The sequence below is a fragment of the Manis pentadactyla genome, chromosome 4 (genome assembly GCF_030020395.1).
Source record: "Manis pentadactyla isolate mManPen7 chromosome 4, mManPen7.hap1, whole genome shotgun sequence".
NCBI lineage: Eukaryota > Metazoa > Chordata > Mammalia > Pholidota > Manidae > Manis > Manis pentadactyla.
The window spans coordinates 15847839-15864353 of NC_080022.1; the positions used below are offsets into that span (position 1 = coordinate 15847839).

Here is a 16515-nt window from a genome sequence, read left to right on the forward strand (position 1 = left end):
TGGTGCATGGGCTGCAGAATGGGTGTGGTGTTACCAGGCATGAAAACAGCATTAATCTCAGTGTCCATCTCCATCAGAGCTCTTGGGTGACCAGGTGCCCTGTCATTGAGCAATGATATTTTGAAAGGAGCTTTTTTCTGAGTAGCAGGTCTCAACATTGGGCTTAAAATATTCAGTAAACCGTGTTGTAAACAGACGTGCTGTCATCTGGGCTTTGCTGTTCCATTTATAGAGCACAGGCAGAGTACATTTAGCCTAGTTCTTAAGAGCCCTGGGATTTTCAGAATGATAAATGAGCATTAGCTTCAGTTTGAAGTCACCAGCTGCATTAGCCCCCAACAAGAGAGTGAATCAGCCTGTGCCTTGAAGCTTTAAAGCCAGGCATTGGCTTCTCTCTAGCTATGAAAGTCCTAGATGGCATCTTCTTCCAATAGAAGGTTGTTTCATCTCAAAATCTTGTTGTTTAGGGCAGCCACCTGCGTTAATGATCTCAGCTGGATCTTCTGGATAACCTGCTGCAGCTTCTACATCAGCACCTGCTGCTTCACCTGCACTTTCCTGTTACGGACGTGGGCTTCTTTCCTTAAACCTCATGAACCAACCTCTGCTAGCTTCCAACTTTTCTCTGCAGCTCCCTCACCTCTCTCAACCTTCAGAGAATTGAAAAGAGTTAGGGGCCTTGCTCTGGATTAGGCTTTGGTTTAAGGGAATGTTGTGTCTGGTCTGATCTTCTGTCTAGACAACTACAACTTTCTCCGTATCAGCAGTAAGACTATTTCTCTTTTCATCATTCACATGTTCACTGGAGTAGCACTTCTGTCCTTTGCTTCACAGCTAAACTAACTGGTGAAAAAGGCTTAGCTTTTGCTTATCTTGGCTTTTGACATGCCTTCCTCACTAAGCTTAGTCATTTCTAGCTTTTGACTTAAAGTGAGAGACGTGTGGCTCTTTTTTTCACTTAAACACTTACGGGCCACTGTACAGTTATTAACTGGCTGAATCTCAGTATTGTGGTGTCTCAGGGAATAGGGAGGCCCAAGGGGAGGGAGGAAGTAGGGAGATGGTGGTCAGTAGAGCAGTCAGAACTCACACATGTGTCAGCTAAGTTCACCATCTTTTTGGGTGCAGTTGGTGGCACCGCACTGCCCATTACAATAGAACATCAGAGATCACTGATCACAGATCACCATGAACAAATATAATAATAATGAAAAAGTATGAAATAATTGTGAGAATTACCAAATTGACACAGAGACATGAAATGAACAAATGATGGTAGAAAAATGGGACCAATAGACTTGGTAGACACGGGGTTGCCACAAACCTTCAATTTGTAAAAAAAAAAAAGCAATATCTGGGAAGCGCAATAAAGCAAAGTGCAGGTGTGCTTATATTTGTACTCCCTTCACATAATTTTAGTATCTTTAAACTTGATTATAGGACTATATTTTGGTTGTTCGAATAGCTCTAGGGTGTCAGGATAGTTGTTTATTAGTAATTTTGATAGTTTATATGTCAGAACACTGTTCCATTTTCCATTTATTTTATCCCTAGTCTGGATTTACTGGTTTCCTTAGTAGCTCATTAAACTGTTTACCATTCTTGCTGCTGTAGGAATATAAGGCATAAGATTTCCTTCTTATTGACCCAGACCTACTTCCTTACTGTAAATTCTGTTCCTTGGTTTAATGTTTGAATATGCATTAATAAGTGTCTGTATGTCTGGTAGTGTGTATTTAGGATCTGTGCAAATCTCAGTCCTGTAGAAGTATCCACCACAGGCATTTCTGTTTTCCTTTTGACTCAGTCATGGCTTCAACAGTCTATGTACCAGCTATCCTGTTAGCTCTTCCGATTGTTTCCCCCTTTTTCTATTGTCAAGTGACATGGAAAAGGTTGCTGGATTTGATGATGTTTTAGTAAGTGCAGTTTTAGAACTACATCGCTCCCTTGATCATTTAATTGATAAATTTGTGCCCAAATGTCCATTTGTTTGGGTAACCCATCTAACTAGTATTTTGTTGATTAGCAGTTTTTGATGTTATACCCCCAGTTAATTTATCTACTTCCTAATTATATTTCGCTTCTTGAGTTCTCCTTCGTGGGTGCTGAGACATGGTCTCCTGATATGTAGGACTGTCAAACCTGATGTGTATTCTCCCATTTTGGTTTTCTCCAAACTGGTTGTCTGGTCATTGGACAGCTATTTGTTTTCCACTTTGGGCACCAGATTCTCAGGCCATTGGCTACTGCCCATGGATCAGAATTCAAGTTAACTTCAGGATGTCCTTTCTTTAGGTTATGACTTATTGGCAATTGTGTTGATTTTAACTGACCATACTGGACTGAGGCATCTGTCCCATTACCTGCCAGAGTTTCTCTTGTAGTTAAATTTAGGGCTACTGTTTTCCACTTGACCCCCTAAGTATGAATGAGATATTCCCATCCTTGAGCAATCACATCCAGCTCAGACCAGAAGGCGGCCGCTGTCTCCAGGCGGGTGGCTGAGGTCTTCCTGCCCTCTCTGCTCATGGGGCAAATCTAGCAAAGGCTGGGACATTGACTTCTCAACAGAGGACGCTGCTTTGTCCTTTCCCTTACGCACCATTTCCATTTAGGTGAGTGGGACTCTGTGCTCCCCCCATTGTTTGGCCAGGACTGAGTCTAGCTCATACTGAAATGAGTAACTTGGTTCTTATTTTGGGGCTACCAGCAGTTTCTGTCCTGTAATGTGAGGAATGTAACCAGTGCCTTTTTTTCTACTGGACTAGTTTTGCGTTTCACAATATTTCTTTGTCCAATAGGCTGAAATAGTACTATGCTTGATTCTCAAAGTCTAACTCAGAGTGACCAGTCAGAATGTCCATGAGTCACTGAACTCTGTTTTTGTGAGTAGTACAGGTGTTTAGGGTAATGATGTCATACTGCCCTCTTTCATATAAGGATATCTGTTATCTGATCCTCCTTGAAAGTCTTGGGCCTTTTTTTTTTGAATTAAAGTATCATTGATGTACAATCTTATGAAGGTTTCACATGAACAACATTATGGTTTCAGCATTCACCCATATTATCAAATCCTCATCCCCCCACTGCAGTTGCTGTCAGCGTAGTAAGATGCTATAGAGTCACTACTTCTCTGTGCTGTACTGCCTTCCCCATGACCCACCTATATTGTGATCACAAATTATAGTGCAGTCTTGGGCTTTTTTTCCCTAGTGATCTGATACATCGTAAAAGAATATTTAACATGTGATCTGTTTCCTCCCTTAGCCAAAGAATCCTATCAACTTTAGGGGCTTTTAAAATATCCTAGGCTTCGTCTTTTATCCGTTCATTAATTGATAGTTGTATTGTGCTCCCTCTAATGACCAGATTTCACCTAAAATTGTAATTATGTTACTGTCTTTTATGATTTTATGGTGGGCAACTGTCCATCCTTTTAATTCTAAACATTTTATGATTTTCTCTGTTCAAGTTATTGTACATTTTCTATGTTCCTCTAATTATGATATTAAGTGTGTAATAATGTGTAAGGGAGTTTAACATTCTCAAATTCCTGCTAGTATTAGGCAGTTTATATACATCCCTGGAATAGTTTCTGAAACATCTGTTGTTGTCTTTGCCAAGTAAATGCATATTGGACTTAGTGATCTAGTGATATGAAGGTATTGGTATTACAAAACCAAAACAAAAACAGATTACTAGGATCTATGATAGATGTGTATTTTCTTGGATACAAAGAGATCTTTTCTGGGATTTCTAATGTGTTAGATAAGGGCTCACTGTACTTTCTGTACATTTTGTTTTATTTTGCACATTACATTTTACTTTTGTTTCAGTTGTCAAACTTGAGTTTCCTTCTGGTCACACTAATGACTTGTAGGGGCTAAGGCCTACCTAATGATGCCTTCTTTTTCTAATTCAGTAAAAATGTCTATGGTCTCATTATTTCATCCTTGAGTTTGAAGTTTTAACAACCTTTGCCAATAAATGGTAATAGAAGGGAAAGAACTGTCTCCTCACATGACTTATGTAAGTCCAGGGAGAGGAAATCCCAGAGCAAAATACCTCTAAAATCGAAATCAGTCAAAGGGAGAAATTAAGTTTAAAATCTGTTTATTGCTTACAAACTGCAGTCTGGGGCCTTCTCTCTTTCCTGCTCCAGAAGCAAAAATGGGCTCTCCCCCTCACCCACCTCTCGAGTACAGATAAGCCCTCTTTGCCCAGGTAATTATCCATTAATATGGAGATTAACTTCTCTCCACCCCTAAGGAATGATGCAAATGCACTAAAGCCTTACTTCTTTCCACCTCTGAATGCCTATTGATATGCAGATATACTAAAGCCAGGCGAGATATTCTGGAAATGTTACAATTTTGCTCACAGCCACCCCTCCAAAATCTTGCCTTACATTTTATTCGTTCCCCATCTTCCGACTTATCTAATAACATACAATAGCAACAGCAATAAAACCTTGATAATCCTCAAACCAGAAGATTCAGCCTATGCAGAGTAAGTAAATGTACTTTACAGCACAATCTCTCACTAAGCACAAAATGTTTCTACACTTGTTTACTCATTCCTAACAACCATGCTAGATTGCTCACAAAACTTTTACCAGACATTAGACAAAGTCAAGCTCTCTAAGCATTTTTTTCTTGACAACAGCAACACAATCATGATAATTCTCAAGCCAGAGGTTCAGCTAGGTTCAAAGTCCCATGCAGATTAAGTCCAAAACTGGTCCATTCCAGCTACCACGCAGCATCTGCAGCCAAGGCGCGCATCCAGGACACAAGGACTGTAGAAGCAAATAACCATGATTTTGGGGGACCACTTAGCTGTTATTCCAGGAATACACAGGCCAGCTTCCAGGCCTTTTCCCCAAGGTGCCAGAAGAGCCAGCCATCGCCGGTCCATGTGTCGAAATGGCCAGGGCCACATTCATTTTATTCCTAACTGCTGCACCCATCCCTGCAACTCCTGGCCAATAAAGTGGGTGCCTTGATCACTCTCAATCACTGGCGACAGGCCATAGGCTGCAAAGAGATGCTCTAGGCCCCTCTTGGTGGTTTGCTGATCTGCACAACGTGCAGGGCACTCCTTCCAAGCTCAGCTGACTTCTTCAAAGGTCAAAGGCAAGCCCCACTGATGGGCTACAGCCCACATTGTCTTTTGCTCCTCATGCAACAAACACTGATGTAGCCATTGGGCCACATCAGAGGCAGGCTTTCCTTCTAGCCAGCACACCTGGGCCAATGTGTCTGCTTCATCATTCCCTGGGGATGCCCAAATGGCCAGTCACATGATATAGTAGATGTCTGTGCCACACCACTGTATGACCTTTGGGTCCAGTCTCTCACCCATCCCGCGATGAGATACGTGGTTATTACCTTGGTCGGAGCTGTTCTGGTGATGGGCTTCATAGCCAGCAAGGCATGGTACACAGCAGTCAGTTGCTTCTCTGTCAAGGTGACCCAGACCTCTGCTCCTTTCCACAGTTGTGACCAGGCTCCAGCCGGCAGCAGGAGCAGCAGCAACACAGCCTTAGGCTTGGGCTACAGGCCAGGGTCGGCGCGGCCAGCAGCGCTGGTGGTGCCTGCATGACCGCACGAGTGTAGACACATGTCCCTCGGCATGAGTGCCACTTCTCCCCATCATTTCTAGGGGCAGCCCTCCCAAAGGTCGCACCCATTATGACAGATTTCAGATTCAGAGGAATCCTGTCGACTACCACCAGATGTAAGTCCAGGAAGAGGAAATCCCAGAGCAAAATACCTCTAAAACTGAAATCAGTCAAAGGGAGAAACAAAGTTTAAAATCCATTTATTGCTTACAAACTGCAGTCCTGGGCCTTCTCTCTTTCCTGCTCCAGCAGAAGCAAAAACCGGCTCTCCCCTCACCTCTTGGGTATAGATAAGCCCTCCTTGCCTAGGTAATTGACCCATTGATATGGAAATGAATTTCTCTCCATCTCTGAGGAATGATGCAAATGCACTAAGGCCATACTTCTTTCCACCTCTGAATGCCTATTGATATGCAGATATACTAAAGCCAGGTGAGATATTCTGGAAATATTACAATTTTACCCACACTTGATATTGAGAAACCTTGCTCAACATTGTTGTCATGGATTTGCAAGTCAGAAAGACCCTGAGTTCAAATTCTGACTCTGCCCCTTTAGACTGTGGATTGAGTCTTAGAAATGCTTGGCCTGTGTGAGACTTGAGCCTTCTGTGACCAGAAGGGGGAAACTGTCTCTGGTTACTGGCTAAAAGTTGCAAGGTGGGCTTGGCCAAGCCTTCCTGGCACTGTGTGAGCTGCTGCTTTTTCCTGAACACTGCTGACCCTCTCCTGCCAGGCTAGGTCCTGTTCAGACTTCAGATTTCAGCTCAGACAATTCCTCCTTTGGGAAGCCAAACTACTTCCCCACTTGCTAGTTGTATAATATTTCCAAACAGTACTTGACCTCTCTGTGCCTCAACTTTTTCATGTGTAAAATGGGGGTGATCCTAGTATGCCACTTCGTGGCACTATTGTGAAGACTAAGGGACCCAATACATGAAAACAATCTGTGGTAAATAGAAAGCACTCGATACATTAACTATGATTAATTTATCATTAATGATAATTTCTGTTAGTAATAATGATCATTTATTCATTTTATTAGTAGTTGTGATTTCATTATTCTTTGGCTTCTCTGTTCCAGACAAGGCTGCCTTCCCCCATCTCTGTTCCCACAACCCTGGCTCTCATAATGCTGCACTGCATTTTTGTCTGGCTTCTCTGCTAGATCTGAGCTGCTTAAGGGTAGAGGTGTGTCCTTGGCCAATATATCCCAGCCCCTCTTGTGCAGGGTCAGGCACCTTAGAACTCAAGATCTAAGTAGGATGACAGAATAAGAAGAGAATGGGGTCTGGTGCCCCAGGGAATGAGCAGTCCTGCCTCTGCCTCCCATTTCCTGGGCTACTTTGAACAAGTTCCCTTAATCTCTCCGGACTTCGGCTTCCTCATCCATAAGAGGAGATGACTATACCTGCCCTCAGGGCTTTTTGGGAGTGAAGTTGTTCAAAGCAGCCGGCTTGGATTTGGCATCAATGAACAGTTATTTACTGTTAGTTTACCAAGCTAAGTTGCATGAGAATGTGACAGATGAGATGTGACATCCTCCACGTGGAATCACCAGCCCATATCCAAGACTCAGAGAGTCTGAAGGGAAAGACCCTGAGAGAAAATTCAGTCTTGTTGACCCATTGCATAGCATAATAAGGACACATCAGCTGGGCATGTAGCCAGGAGACCAAAGACTCAGTCCTGAGATGCTGAGCAATTAGCTTCTTCATGGAGCTGCCACCATGTCAGGCCTCCAAGCTGTGGGGCGTCTGCAGCCTCCTAGAGGCCATTTCTAGGACGCACAGCAGGGCTCCTCCTCCTCCCATTGGCCTCGACTGCCCCCTAAAGGACATTTTCTTCTCCAGCCCCTCGGAACCAGCTGAATTCCCTAGGAAAAGGGCCAGGGCACTATCCACGCCTCTCAGTCCTCTCCTCTTCTCTATGTGCACTCCCATGGCAGCCTTGCTGTGTCTTGTGGCTTTGCATACCATCTGTGTGCTGACTACTTCCAAAAGGACATCCCCAGTCTACACTTCCCCCTGACTGTAAGCTTGGAGATCCAACTGCCTCTTGTCATCTCCACTGGAAAGTCTAAAAGCATCTCAATCTTAATGTGTCCAAAACTGAGCTCCTCATCCTCCCCAAGGGCTGCTCCTCCCACAGCTCTCTCCATCCCAGTTATGGTAATTCCATCCTTCCAGAAGCTCAGGTCACACATTTATTCTCATTTCCTGGATGTGTGCTCTGTGCCAGGCACTGCGCTGTGACCTAGGGGTTCAGAGATCAACAAGACACTCGTAGGATGCAATTAAGCATGGGCCAATGAACAATATAGACAACAAGATATAAATAAGTGAAATAATTCCAGTGAGTGCTGAGATAATAAATTTGGGGAGACGTGATTGAATAACAAGGAGGGAGAGCACTAATTCGGAGTGAGAGATTGTCAAGAAGTGTAGTCTGAGTAGGTGACATGTGAGCCGAAACCTGAATGACCTGAGGAAGCCGGTTATGGAAACCATGGGAGAAGGGCATTCCAGGTGGAGGGAACTGCAAGTGCAAGTGCAAAGGCCCAGAGGCAGGAATGCTTTGCAATGGAGTGGATTCCAACTCCAGTGCTCCTTCACCGTTGCTGCCTCCCTAGGTCCTCAGAGAGACCACTTGGTGTCCTGGGCCTCTCTTAAACTCAGTGCTAAGGTGCCAACTTATCCAGGAAGGCAGCAGCTCTCTGAGGTGGTGGGTCCCCCTCCCAGAAGTCCTGTGGCCAAACCGGATCTGAGTTTCCTGATTCCTGTTTGGCAGTGGGGAGGGGACATCCTCCCCTCCTTCCCTCCCCAGGCTCTAGCCCCAGCCCCAGCCCCAATCTCCATGGCAACCTTAAACACAATCCTGATCTGAAGGAGGATCTGGAACTGGGAGCACAAAGATCACTGTAAAGAGATGGGAGGAGCTGGTGGACTTCCCTCCCCTCCATCCTTGTGTCCTGTCAACCTCTTCACTGGCCTGGCCAGGCCCCCACATGCCAGTCTCCCCAGAGACCCCAAACCGAAGATCCTGCAGGTCTGCCCCACTGCTGGGCATAGCAGGTCCTGGACAGAGGCCTGTCTTCTGCAGCTACCCCAAAGGCTGCTCCTGCTGGGGGCGGCCGCCCTGTCTGCATTTGCTCTGGAGACAGGTGAGCTTGAGGGGGCTTGGCTGGGTTGGGCAGGAGATTCAGGTCCCACCACCCTCATGAACTGTGTTTCCCCAGTAGGCACTCACCCTGATGGGCTTGGACCCCTTGAGTTGGGGGAGGCTGGTCTTACCTGGCACCCCCAGGTCTACCTCAAACCCCTCTAGAAGGCTGGAGCTCCAGGTCCCCCAGAAGCAGAGGTCTGGGGTTGGTGGCACAGCCTTCCTCTCTGGCAATGGAGAACACTGTGGGCTTTGGCGCCAACCCTGTGTCCGCACACCCAACTCTGCTGTTCCTGTGTCTCTACCCTTGAGAGCACTGTTTCAACTCTCTAAGTCTCAGTTTCTTTAGCAGTAAAATGGGAATAATCATCAGCCTTTGCCCCTTAAAGGACTATTTTCACTGTGCCTATAAGATGAGCTAAACCATGGAAGACAGTGCCTGGCATCTAGAAGGTGCTCAATTCACTCATTCTCTAAATCTCACCCCTTACCCCGCGTGTCTCCAGGGCACAGTCTGGCTTTAGTAGGTCTGCACAGATATGAGCAAATGCTCTCACATCTGAACCCTGATGGAGAATTTCTTCCCTGAAGACTCCCATTGGGGCTGATCCTCAAGCACCCACTGGTGCCCCTACCATGCACCAGAAAAGCTACGTCCTCTTTTCTTTCTGTCCTTATAAAAATCAGAGCTAGTTTGAGTATTCACACATTATCTCACTTAATCGTCAGAACAACTCTGTACTAATGAGATTGTCTGGGCTGTAATAACAGGGCTTAGACCATAAGGACGTTTGTTATTTCACTTAAGAAGTGTGGCTATAGGTGATTCCAGAAGTGGTTAATTCAGCAGTTCCACCAGTGCTCCTTCACCACTTGCTGCCTCTCTAGGTCCTCAGAGAGACCCCCTTTGATGTCTTGGGCCTCTCGTAAACTCAGTCCTGAAGTGCCAATTTACCAGGGTTTATTCGTAATTCTCATGACCTCATCTTTGTAAGAAGGCTGCCACAGGTCTGGGCATCACATCCTCAGTCAACAGCTTTCAACAGCAGGAAGAAAACAGGGAGGAGAACCTTTCTTGGGAATCCTTAGCAAACTAAACCTCTCCTTAAATATCATTGGCCAGAATCAGGTCACACCCCAATCCCTAACCCCCAACAAATAGAATTAGGATTACAGGCGTGGTTTAGGCCAATGACCAGGGTCTGGCATGTTACTCCCTGATAGTTGAGGGAAATTAGGGTTCTTTTAGCAAGGAGAAACAGGGAATGGCTATTGGGTGGGCAGGCACCCAATTATGTCTACCCCATCGTTGAGTAAGATAATAGCTAACACTTCTGTGATACTCGTTAAATAACAGGCATTGTCCAAAGTACTGAATCCATACATGTTCACACAATTCTCTAGTTTCAACTCCAAGATATGAAAAGCTCTGAAAACCAAAATTTGTTCTTATTTAATTTACTGGCCATGCCTGACCTGAACTGACAGGAGACTTGTTTATTTTATTTATTTGTCCTGCTTAGGGTAAGTGTTCCATACAGTTGCTTTAGAAATGTTTGATCCTGAAGGGCTGCTGCAGCCTTCCTTTGTTGCTGCAACATAATATACTGTACATACATCATTTTATCTTTCTAAAATCTGGAATATTTTAAAACACATCCTAGTGTTTTTGAATAAGAGATTGAAGACTTAAATTACTTAATCCTCACAAAAATTCTGAGATCACTCAATCATGCCCATTTTATTGATGAGAATATCGGGGCTCAGAGCAGGTGAGCGACTTACCTGGGGTCACACAGCAGGCAGCGGGTACAGCCAGGCTTGGAACCAGGCCGCGTGGTTCCAGGGTCCCTGCTTTTCCTTCCAGCGGACCTGGTGGACCTCTGCGGGCTCAGGGGGTCCTGCAGGCCCAAGAAGGGTCCGGACGATGTCACCGGGGCAGGGATGGTCAGGCCGCAGACAGGGGCCCCCGGGGCCGGGGCGCCCCCGGCGGGCCCTCGTAGAACTGCAGGTAGGACCCGGGGACGCAAGGATCGGCCAGAGCCGGGAAGGAGGCGTTGGGCGCTGGGGGCGCCAGGGAGGCGGGCGTCAAGCTGTAGACCAGGAAGAAGCGGAACTGGAAGCGGATCCTGTCCCCGGGGGCCGCCGCCCGCACCCAGAGCCCGCAGTCGGTGTCCGGGGCCACAAAGTAGAACCTACGCAGCGCCGAGTGCCAGCGCAGCAGCAGCCGTCCCCCTGAGGTCCGGCTGCTTCTTGGGTCTGCAGGCCCTTCGTCCGGACCCTTCTGGGGCCTGTGCCTGCTCACGAGAGGCCGCCAGCCCCGCGTGGACTTCGTGGGCGAAGTCACCTCTTCCCGGTTAGGTGGGTTGGAGCTGTTGGCCAGGACTGGGGCTTCCAAGCTGGCGGCAGCCACAGGCCTGGAACCTCAATGGGGCACTGCGAGCACTGGAAGACGGAGGGGGCTGAGTCCTAAGGGAGGGTAGGAGGTGGTGACTGGTTTATAGTAAGGGACATTCCAGACCCCAAGAGCCAACCCCATGAAATCACCTCCATACGTGTGTATACCAGACCGCCCTACCAGCCCCTGATGCTCGCACACTCACATTCACCCATTCACACACAATCCTCACTCCCACACTTCCCCACATATGCACACCTCACAATGACACCCACACACTCCCACACTGTACATGTGTACACACCCCGCATACTCATTCAGAGTGCGTACCCCTCACACACCCATGTGCCTCACACACTGCAACACACAACCCACATACCTCATGTACTGCACACTCACATCATGCATGTCACACACACACACTACCATTTTCCCACGTATACACACGACTGTCATCTAATTGAGGAAAGGTTCAATTCACATCCTCAGGCCATAGGCACAGCCTCAGTCGCTCACACCTGCAAGCTCATGCTACGTGGCTCACACACACACTCTCATATTGACACTCACCTATGGCTCCCCATACATTAACATGCTGTTTTTGTGTTTTCTCTCTCATAGATATATACTCTTACAAGTACATACTTTCTGTATATTAAAGTATTTCACTTTCATTTGCAAGTGAAAGAAATCCAACCCAAGTTGGCTAAAGCCAAAGGAGAATTTGGAGGGGGTGGGGGGCTCCTATAACAAATTTTAAAGTGTTGATTCAGGTATAGCTGGATCCAGGAGTCCAAGTAATGTCACCTGGGCTCTTTCTCTTTGTTTTCTGTCTTTGCATTGTGTGGGTCTGTTTGGTTTCCATCTCAGGCAACCTTTCTTTCTACTTGGCACCAAGGTGACCCTGCAGCTCCCAGTTCACAATCACCCTCTTAGCTCTAACTGCAATGAAATAGAAAGTGAGCATCTTTTCTTATGGTTCTAGCACAAGTCCTGGGGCTAAATTTGGGGTCATGCGTCCATTCCTATGGCCAGGAGATGGAATACGCTGATTCTTCTGCCCACCTCTGAGCAATGCTGTTGGTCAGTCCCACCTCAACCCAGCTTCTCTCCATAGAATGGAATGCTGGGTAAGCGAACCTGTCTGCCGCACCCCGTGCACCGAGTCAGACAATTATTTGACCTGTGTGCATACTCACTCATTTAACAAACATTAATGGAGCAACTGCAGTGTGCTAGGTAGTGTTCTAGGATCTAGGGATATAGCAATGAACAAAAGAGAAGCTGCCTGCTGTCTCTGAGCTGACATTCTGGTGGGGGAGACAGACCGTGAACAAATAACCAAGCAAATCCATATTCTACAGAAGTCCTAAGGGCTGCAGAGCAACCCAAGCCAGGACAAGGAGGGTGGGCACACTGTGGGAGGCATGTTGCTGTTCTCACCTGGAGGCTAGGGAAGGCTTACTGGGAACACTGGAGTGGAGACCTGAAGGGAGTGAGCCGTCCCCATACTTGGGGAAGAGAACACCAGGCAGAGCTGATGGTATGTGCAAAGCCACGAGTGGGGATTTGCTTAGAGTGTTCAAGTTCAAGGGAATATCACAGGCCACAGGCATGCACACACACACACGCACATACCGTGTGCTACAGAGCATGGGACCAGATTCCTATTCTGCTTCTTAGGGACAAGCTGTGTGGCCTTGGTCAGGTGACCTAATCTCCCTGTGCCTTGCTCTTCTTATCTCTAAAATAGGATTAATAACAGTATTTACCCCATAGGGTTATTATGAGATCTGAATGAGCTGGGATGTGCATGAAGTGTTTAAACCATGACTGGCACAAAATAGGAACTCAGTAAATGTTAGCCATCACCACCATTATCTTTATGATCATACACCTGTCTCAGGAATGCTCATCCCTACTTCATCTGCAATGCACATGGGAACAGCCCTCTCCTGCTCACGCCTCCCACATTCCCTCACTACAGGGCCACACTTCCTGGCCCAGCACACTCATCTCATGCCTCCCCTCTTGGCTCCAGGATCCTGTGGTGGCTACTTCCTCTGTCGGAATGGCAGGTGCATCCCCCCGAGCTTGGTGTGTGATCACTGGGGCATGGACAACTGTGACGATGGTAGTGACCAGGCTTCCTGGCCACCAGCTGACTGCAGAGGTCGGTGATGGGTGTGTCCTGGGCCCTGCTGAGCAGCTGGGAGGGAAGCCAGGCCTAACTCCCCTTCCTGGGGCAGGGTCTCAGTGGGGAGGCCAGAGGCAGGGGCTTGGCAGGAGAGAACGTGAAGCACAGCAGTGGGGAAGCCATTAGATCAGACCACCAGAGCATCGGAATAAGGTGGGTCCAGAATGATTCTAGAGCTATCTAATCCAATGCTTCCAAGTGACACTTTAGTGGTGGAAGTTTTTCCTAAATGGAACCTTGCACAGGGCCCAAGACATCAAAAGGAGATGTTCTATTAACCGAATGTGGAGGGCCCTGGGCCCTAGCCAACTGATGTCCCACTGAGCAACTTGACTTTGACCCTTAAGACTTACTTTGAAAACCATTGATCCAGTCTGACTCCCACATTTTATGTATGGGGAAACTGAGGCCTAGGGAAGAGAAATGACTTGCCTGAGGTCATAGTCAGGGAGTGATATGATATAACCAGGAATGACTTCTGTAGAGGGGGATCAATCAGAATAGGTCACCCAGGAACACCCTTCCTGGGAATCTGGAGATGCCTCCTCCCCCAAACAGGGCTGGCTGTGTGCTGTTGAGCAGGTTGTCTACTGTTAAAAAGTACCTGCCTGAAGGGTAAAATCCAGCTTCCCAGGAACCCACACATTTACCTCCCAAGCCACTCCTCAGTATCCCTTGCAGGTTGCTCGTTACCTCCTGACACTGTGCTTTGTGCCCTGAGGCCCAGTCCTCTCCTCCCCTCCATCCTCCTCCACACCCGTTCCCTTGGTGGTCTCCTTTATGTTGTGTCACCAGCTGGACTTGTCTTTAAGCTCTAGTTGTTATATAATTACCTCTTTACTGGACATCTCTACTTACCCAAACCTGACCTCCTGCTCCACAGCCCTCCCCCTCCCCTGCTCCTCACCAAAACTGTGGAGTCACCTTCACTTCTTTTTCCCCTCTCAGCCCATAACCAAGCCATTAACGCTGTCAGAATTTGTCTGGTGTTTTTCCCAAGGTAAGACTGGAGTTCTCTCTGGGCTTTGAGGAGGGGCACAGAGGCACCGTGACATTTCCATCACAGCGTATCAAAGGTGTGTGCTGCCAGCGTGATTCCCAACTACTGATGCTGGCCCTGGCCACCCGGCTGAGGTCGTGTTTGCACATTCTCCTCTTTCTGCACTGTCCTCTCTGGAAGGAAGTCACTAGGTGTAGCCCGCAGGTAAGGAGTGGGGAATTGAGCTCCCCTGACAGAGGAGCCTTTGAAAACACTAAATCAGATCGAATTACTCCCAATCCTAGAACCCTCCACACACCTCATCTCACTCAGCAAAAGCAAAGCCTTCCAGGGTCCCATAGGCCCTGATGAACTGGCCTGTCACCCCCTGGTGCTGTCACTTCCCTGACCCTGGCCCTCACACTTGCCCTGTCAGCTTCTCCACTCTTGTCCTACCTTCTGTCTGTTTGCTCTGCAGGCTTTTTCAGATCCACATGCTCATCCCTTTGCCTCTTGTGGGTCTCTGCCTCTCACTCTCCTCGTGAGTTCTTTCCTGACCCTCTCATTTAAACATAGCAATGGATGAACAGATATACAACCTGTGGTATGTCCACCAATGGAATATTATTCAGCCCTAAAAAGGAAGGCAATTTGGACACATGTTCCCACACGAATGAATCTTGAGGACATTACGTTAAGTGAAATAAGCCACCACAAAAGGGTCAGTATGGTGGTTCCACGGACCTGAGGCACCTAGTCAGAACTGTAGAAGGCAGAACGGTGGTTGCCAGGGGCTGGGGCTGGGGAGGAGGAGTTAGTGTTGTATGGGTATGGGGTTTCAGGTTTGCAAGAAGGAAAAGTTCTGGAGGTAGATGGTGTTGATGGTTGCACAATAATATGATGTCTTATACTTAATGTCACTGAATTGTTCACTTTAAAATGGCTAAAACAGTTTATTTTGGCATATTTCACCACAGTTAAAACAAAAAATAGCAACCCTGCCCCTAGCCAACCTGCCGTCCCTTTTCTCTGCTGAATTTTTCTCAGTAGCACCTCTCTCCATTTGACATAATGTTTTGTTTCCTCACATTAACGTGCTCATTCCATGAAGATATCTTTGTCTGCTGTGCTCACTGCTGTATGCCCCAGCCCCTAGAGCAATGCCTGGGGTATAGGAGATGCTTGAGAAATCCTAGTCCAATGAGTGCAAGGATGAACTTCTGTATGCCTGTTTCCTTAACTGCAAAACGGGGATGATAACCTCCCCTTTCAGAGTTGTCATAAACTTCAAGTGAAATACTGTAGATAAAGGGCTCAGCACTGAGCTTAGTGCTCAGTCCACAGAAAACGCTCAGTACATGTACATCACATCCTCCTTCCTGCGAGGAAACTCCATTCATACACCCCAGGCCCGGGAGCTAGACTGCATGAGTTCAAGTCCTCCCATATCATTTCCAGCTGTGTGACCTGGGCAAGTGACTTAACCTGTCTGTGCCTTACTTCCCTTATTTGTAAAATGGACGTATCAATAGTAACAAGCTCAGAGAGGTTTGGGGAGGATTAAATGAGAGTCGTGCCGTAGACAGTTATCAGTGTGTCAGCTCTATTATTTTCTACTGCAGATCCTTCTCTGGTGCCCAGCCAGGCAGGGAGCACAGACGGCACCTTCAGGCCCCCGACTGTGCCCCTAGCTCTCGATTCTGCAGGCCCCCTCCAGACGGCAGCCAAGAGGAGTCCCCTAGCAGGCCAGGACCCTGCACAAAAGGATGCAGCTCCGGAAGGCAGATGACTCCTGGTTACCAACCGCTCCCGCTGCTCCCACCAGGATCCCACTTATCCCTCTCCAGACGGTGGAGAGGGGGCAGCAGGCTGAGGCTGAGGCTGACTGGACTCCCTCTTTCCTTCCACAGGTGTCTGGCTGCGGGGCTGGCACTGCCTTCCCCACTGCTCCTGGCCGCGGCCAGCCTCCTCCGGGGCTACTCCTGGTGCGGACAGGGAGACCCTCCAGCCGGGGCGGCCTGGCGGGCTGCCGCCCATGGCCCCTGGCTCAGCTGCTCCATCTGCCACTCAAGTCCTGGTCGGGCGGCCCCTGCGGGGATGCGGCCAAGTGTGCCAGCCTTTCAGGATCAGAGAGGACATCCCTAGAGAGGCTGA

General features: G+C 47.7%; 1 protein-coding gene and 1 pseudogene across 1 annotated transcript; one reads left to right on the forward strand and one right to left on the reverse strand.

Annotated features, from left to right (window-relative positions):
- LOC118926879 (complement component 1 Q subcomponent-binding protein, mitochondrial-like) overlaps positions 1-5367 on the reverse strand; it is a 29509-nt pseudogene extending 24142 nt beyond the window's left edge.
- Positions 5368-8553: 3186 nt separating this feature from the next.
- LDLRAD2 (low density lipoprotein receptor class A domain containing 2) lies at positions 8554-16150 on the forward strand. The gene is made up of 5 exons (XM_057501953.1): positions 8554-8911; positions 10655-10798; positions 11053-11148; positions 13023-13358; positions 15984-16150. Exons 1-5 carry the CDS (start codon positions 8554-8556, stop codon positions 16148-16150), a joined length of 1101 nt encoding a protein of 366 aa, XP_057357936.1.
- The last annotated feature ends 365 nt before the right edge of the window (positions 16151-16515 follow it).

Bases quoted from the DNA above. Each gene is read 5' to 3' on its own strand.
- LDLRAD2 (XM_057501953.1), top strand. From the start codon at position 8,554: ATGGGAGGAGCTGGTGGACTTCCCTCCCCTCCATCCTTGTGTCCTGTC. The intron at 10,799-11,052 runs GTAGGACCCGGG...TTGGGTCTGCAG, and splicing joins GGGCCCTCGTAGAACTGCAG to GCCCTTCGTCCGGACCCTTC. The intron at 13,359-15,983 runs GTCGGTGATGGG...TTTCTACTGCAG, and splicing joins GCCACCAGCTGACTGCAGAG to ATCCTTCTCTGGTGCCCAGC.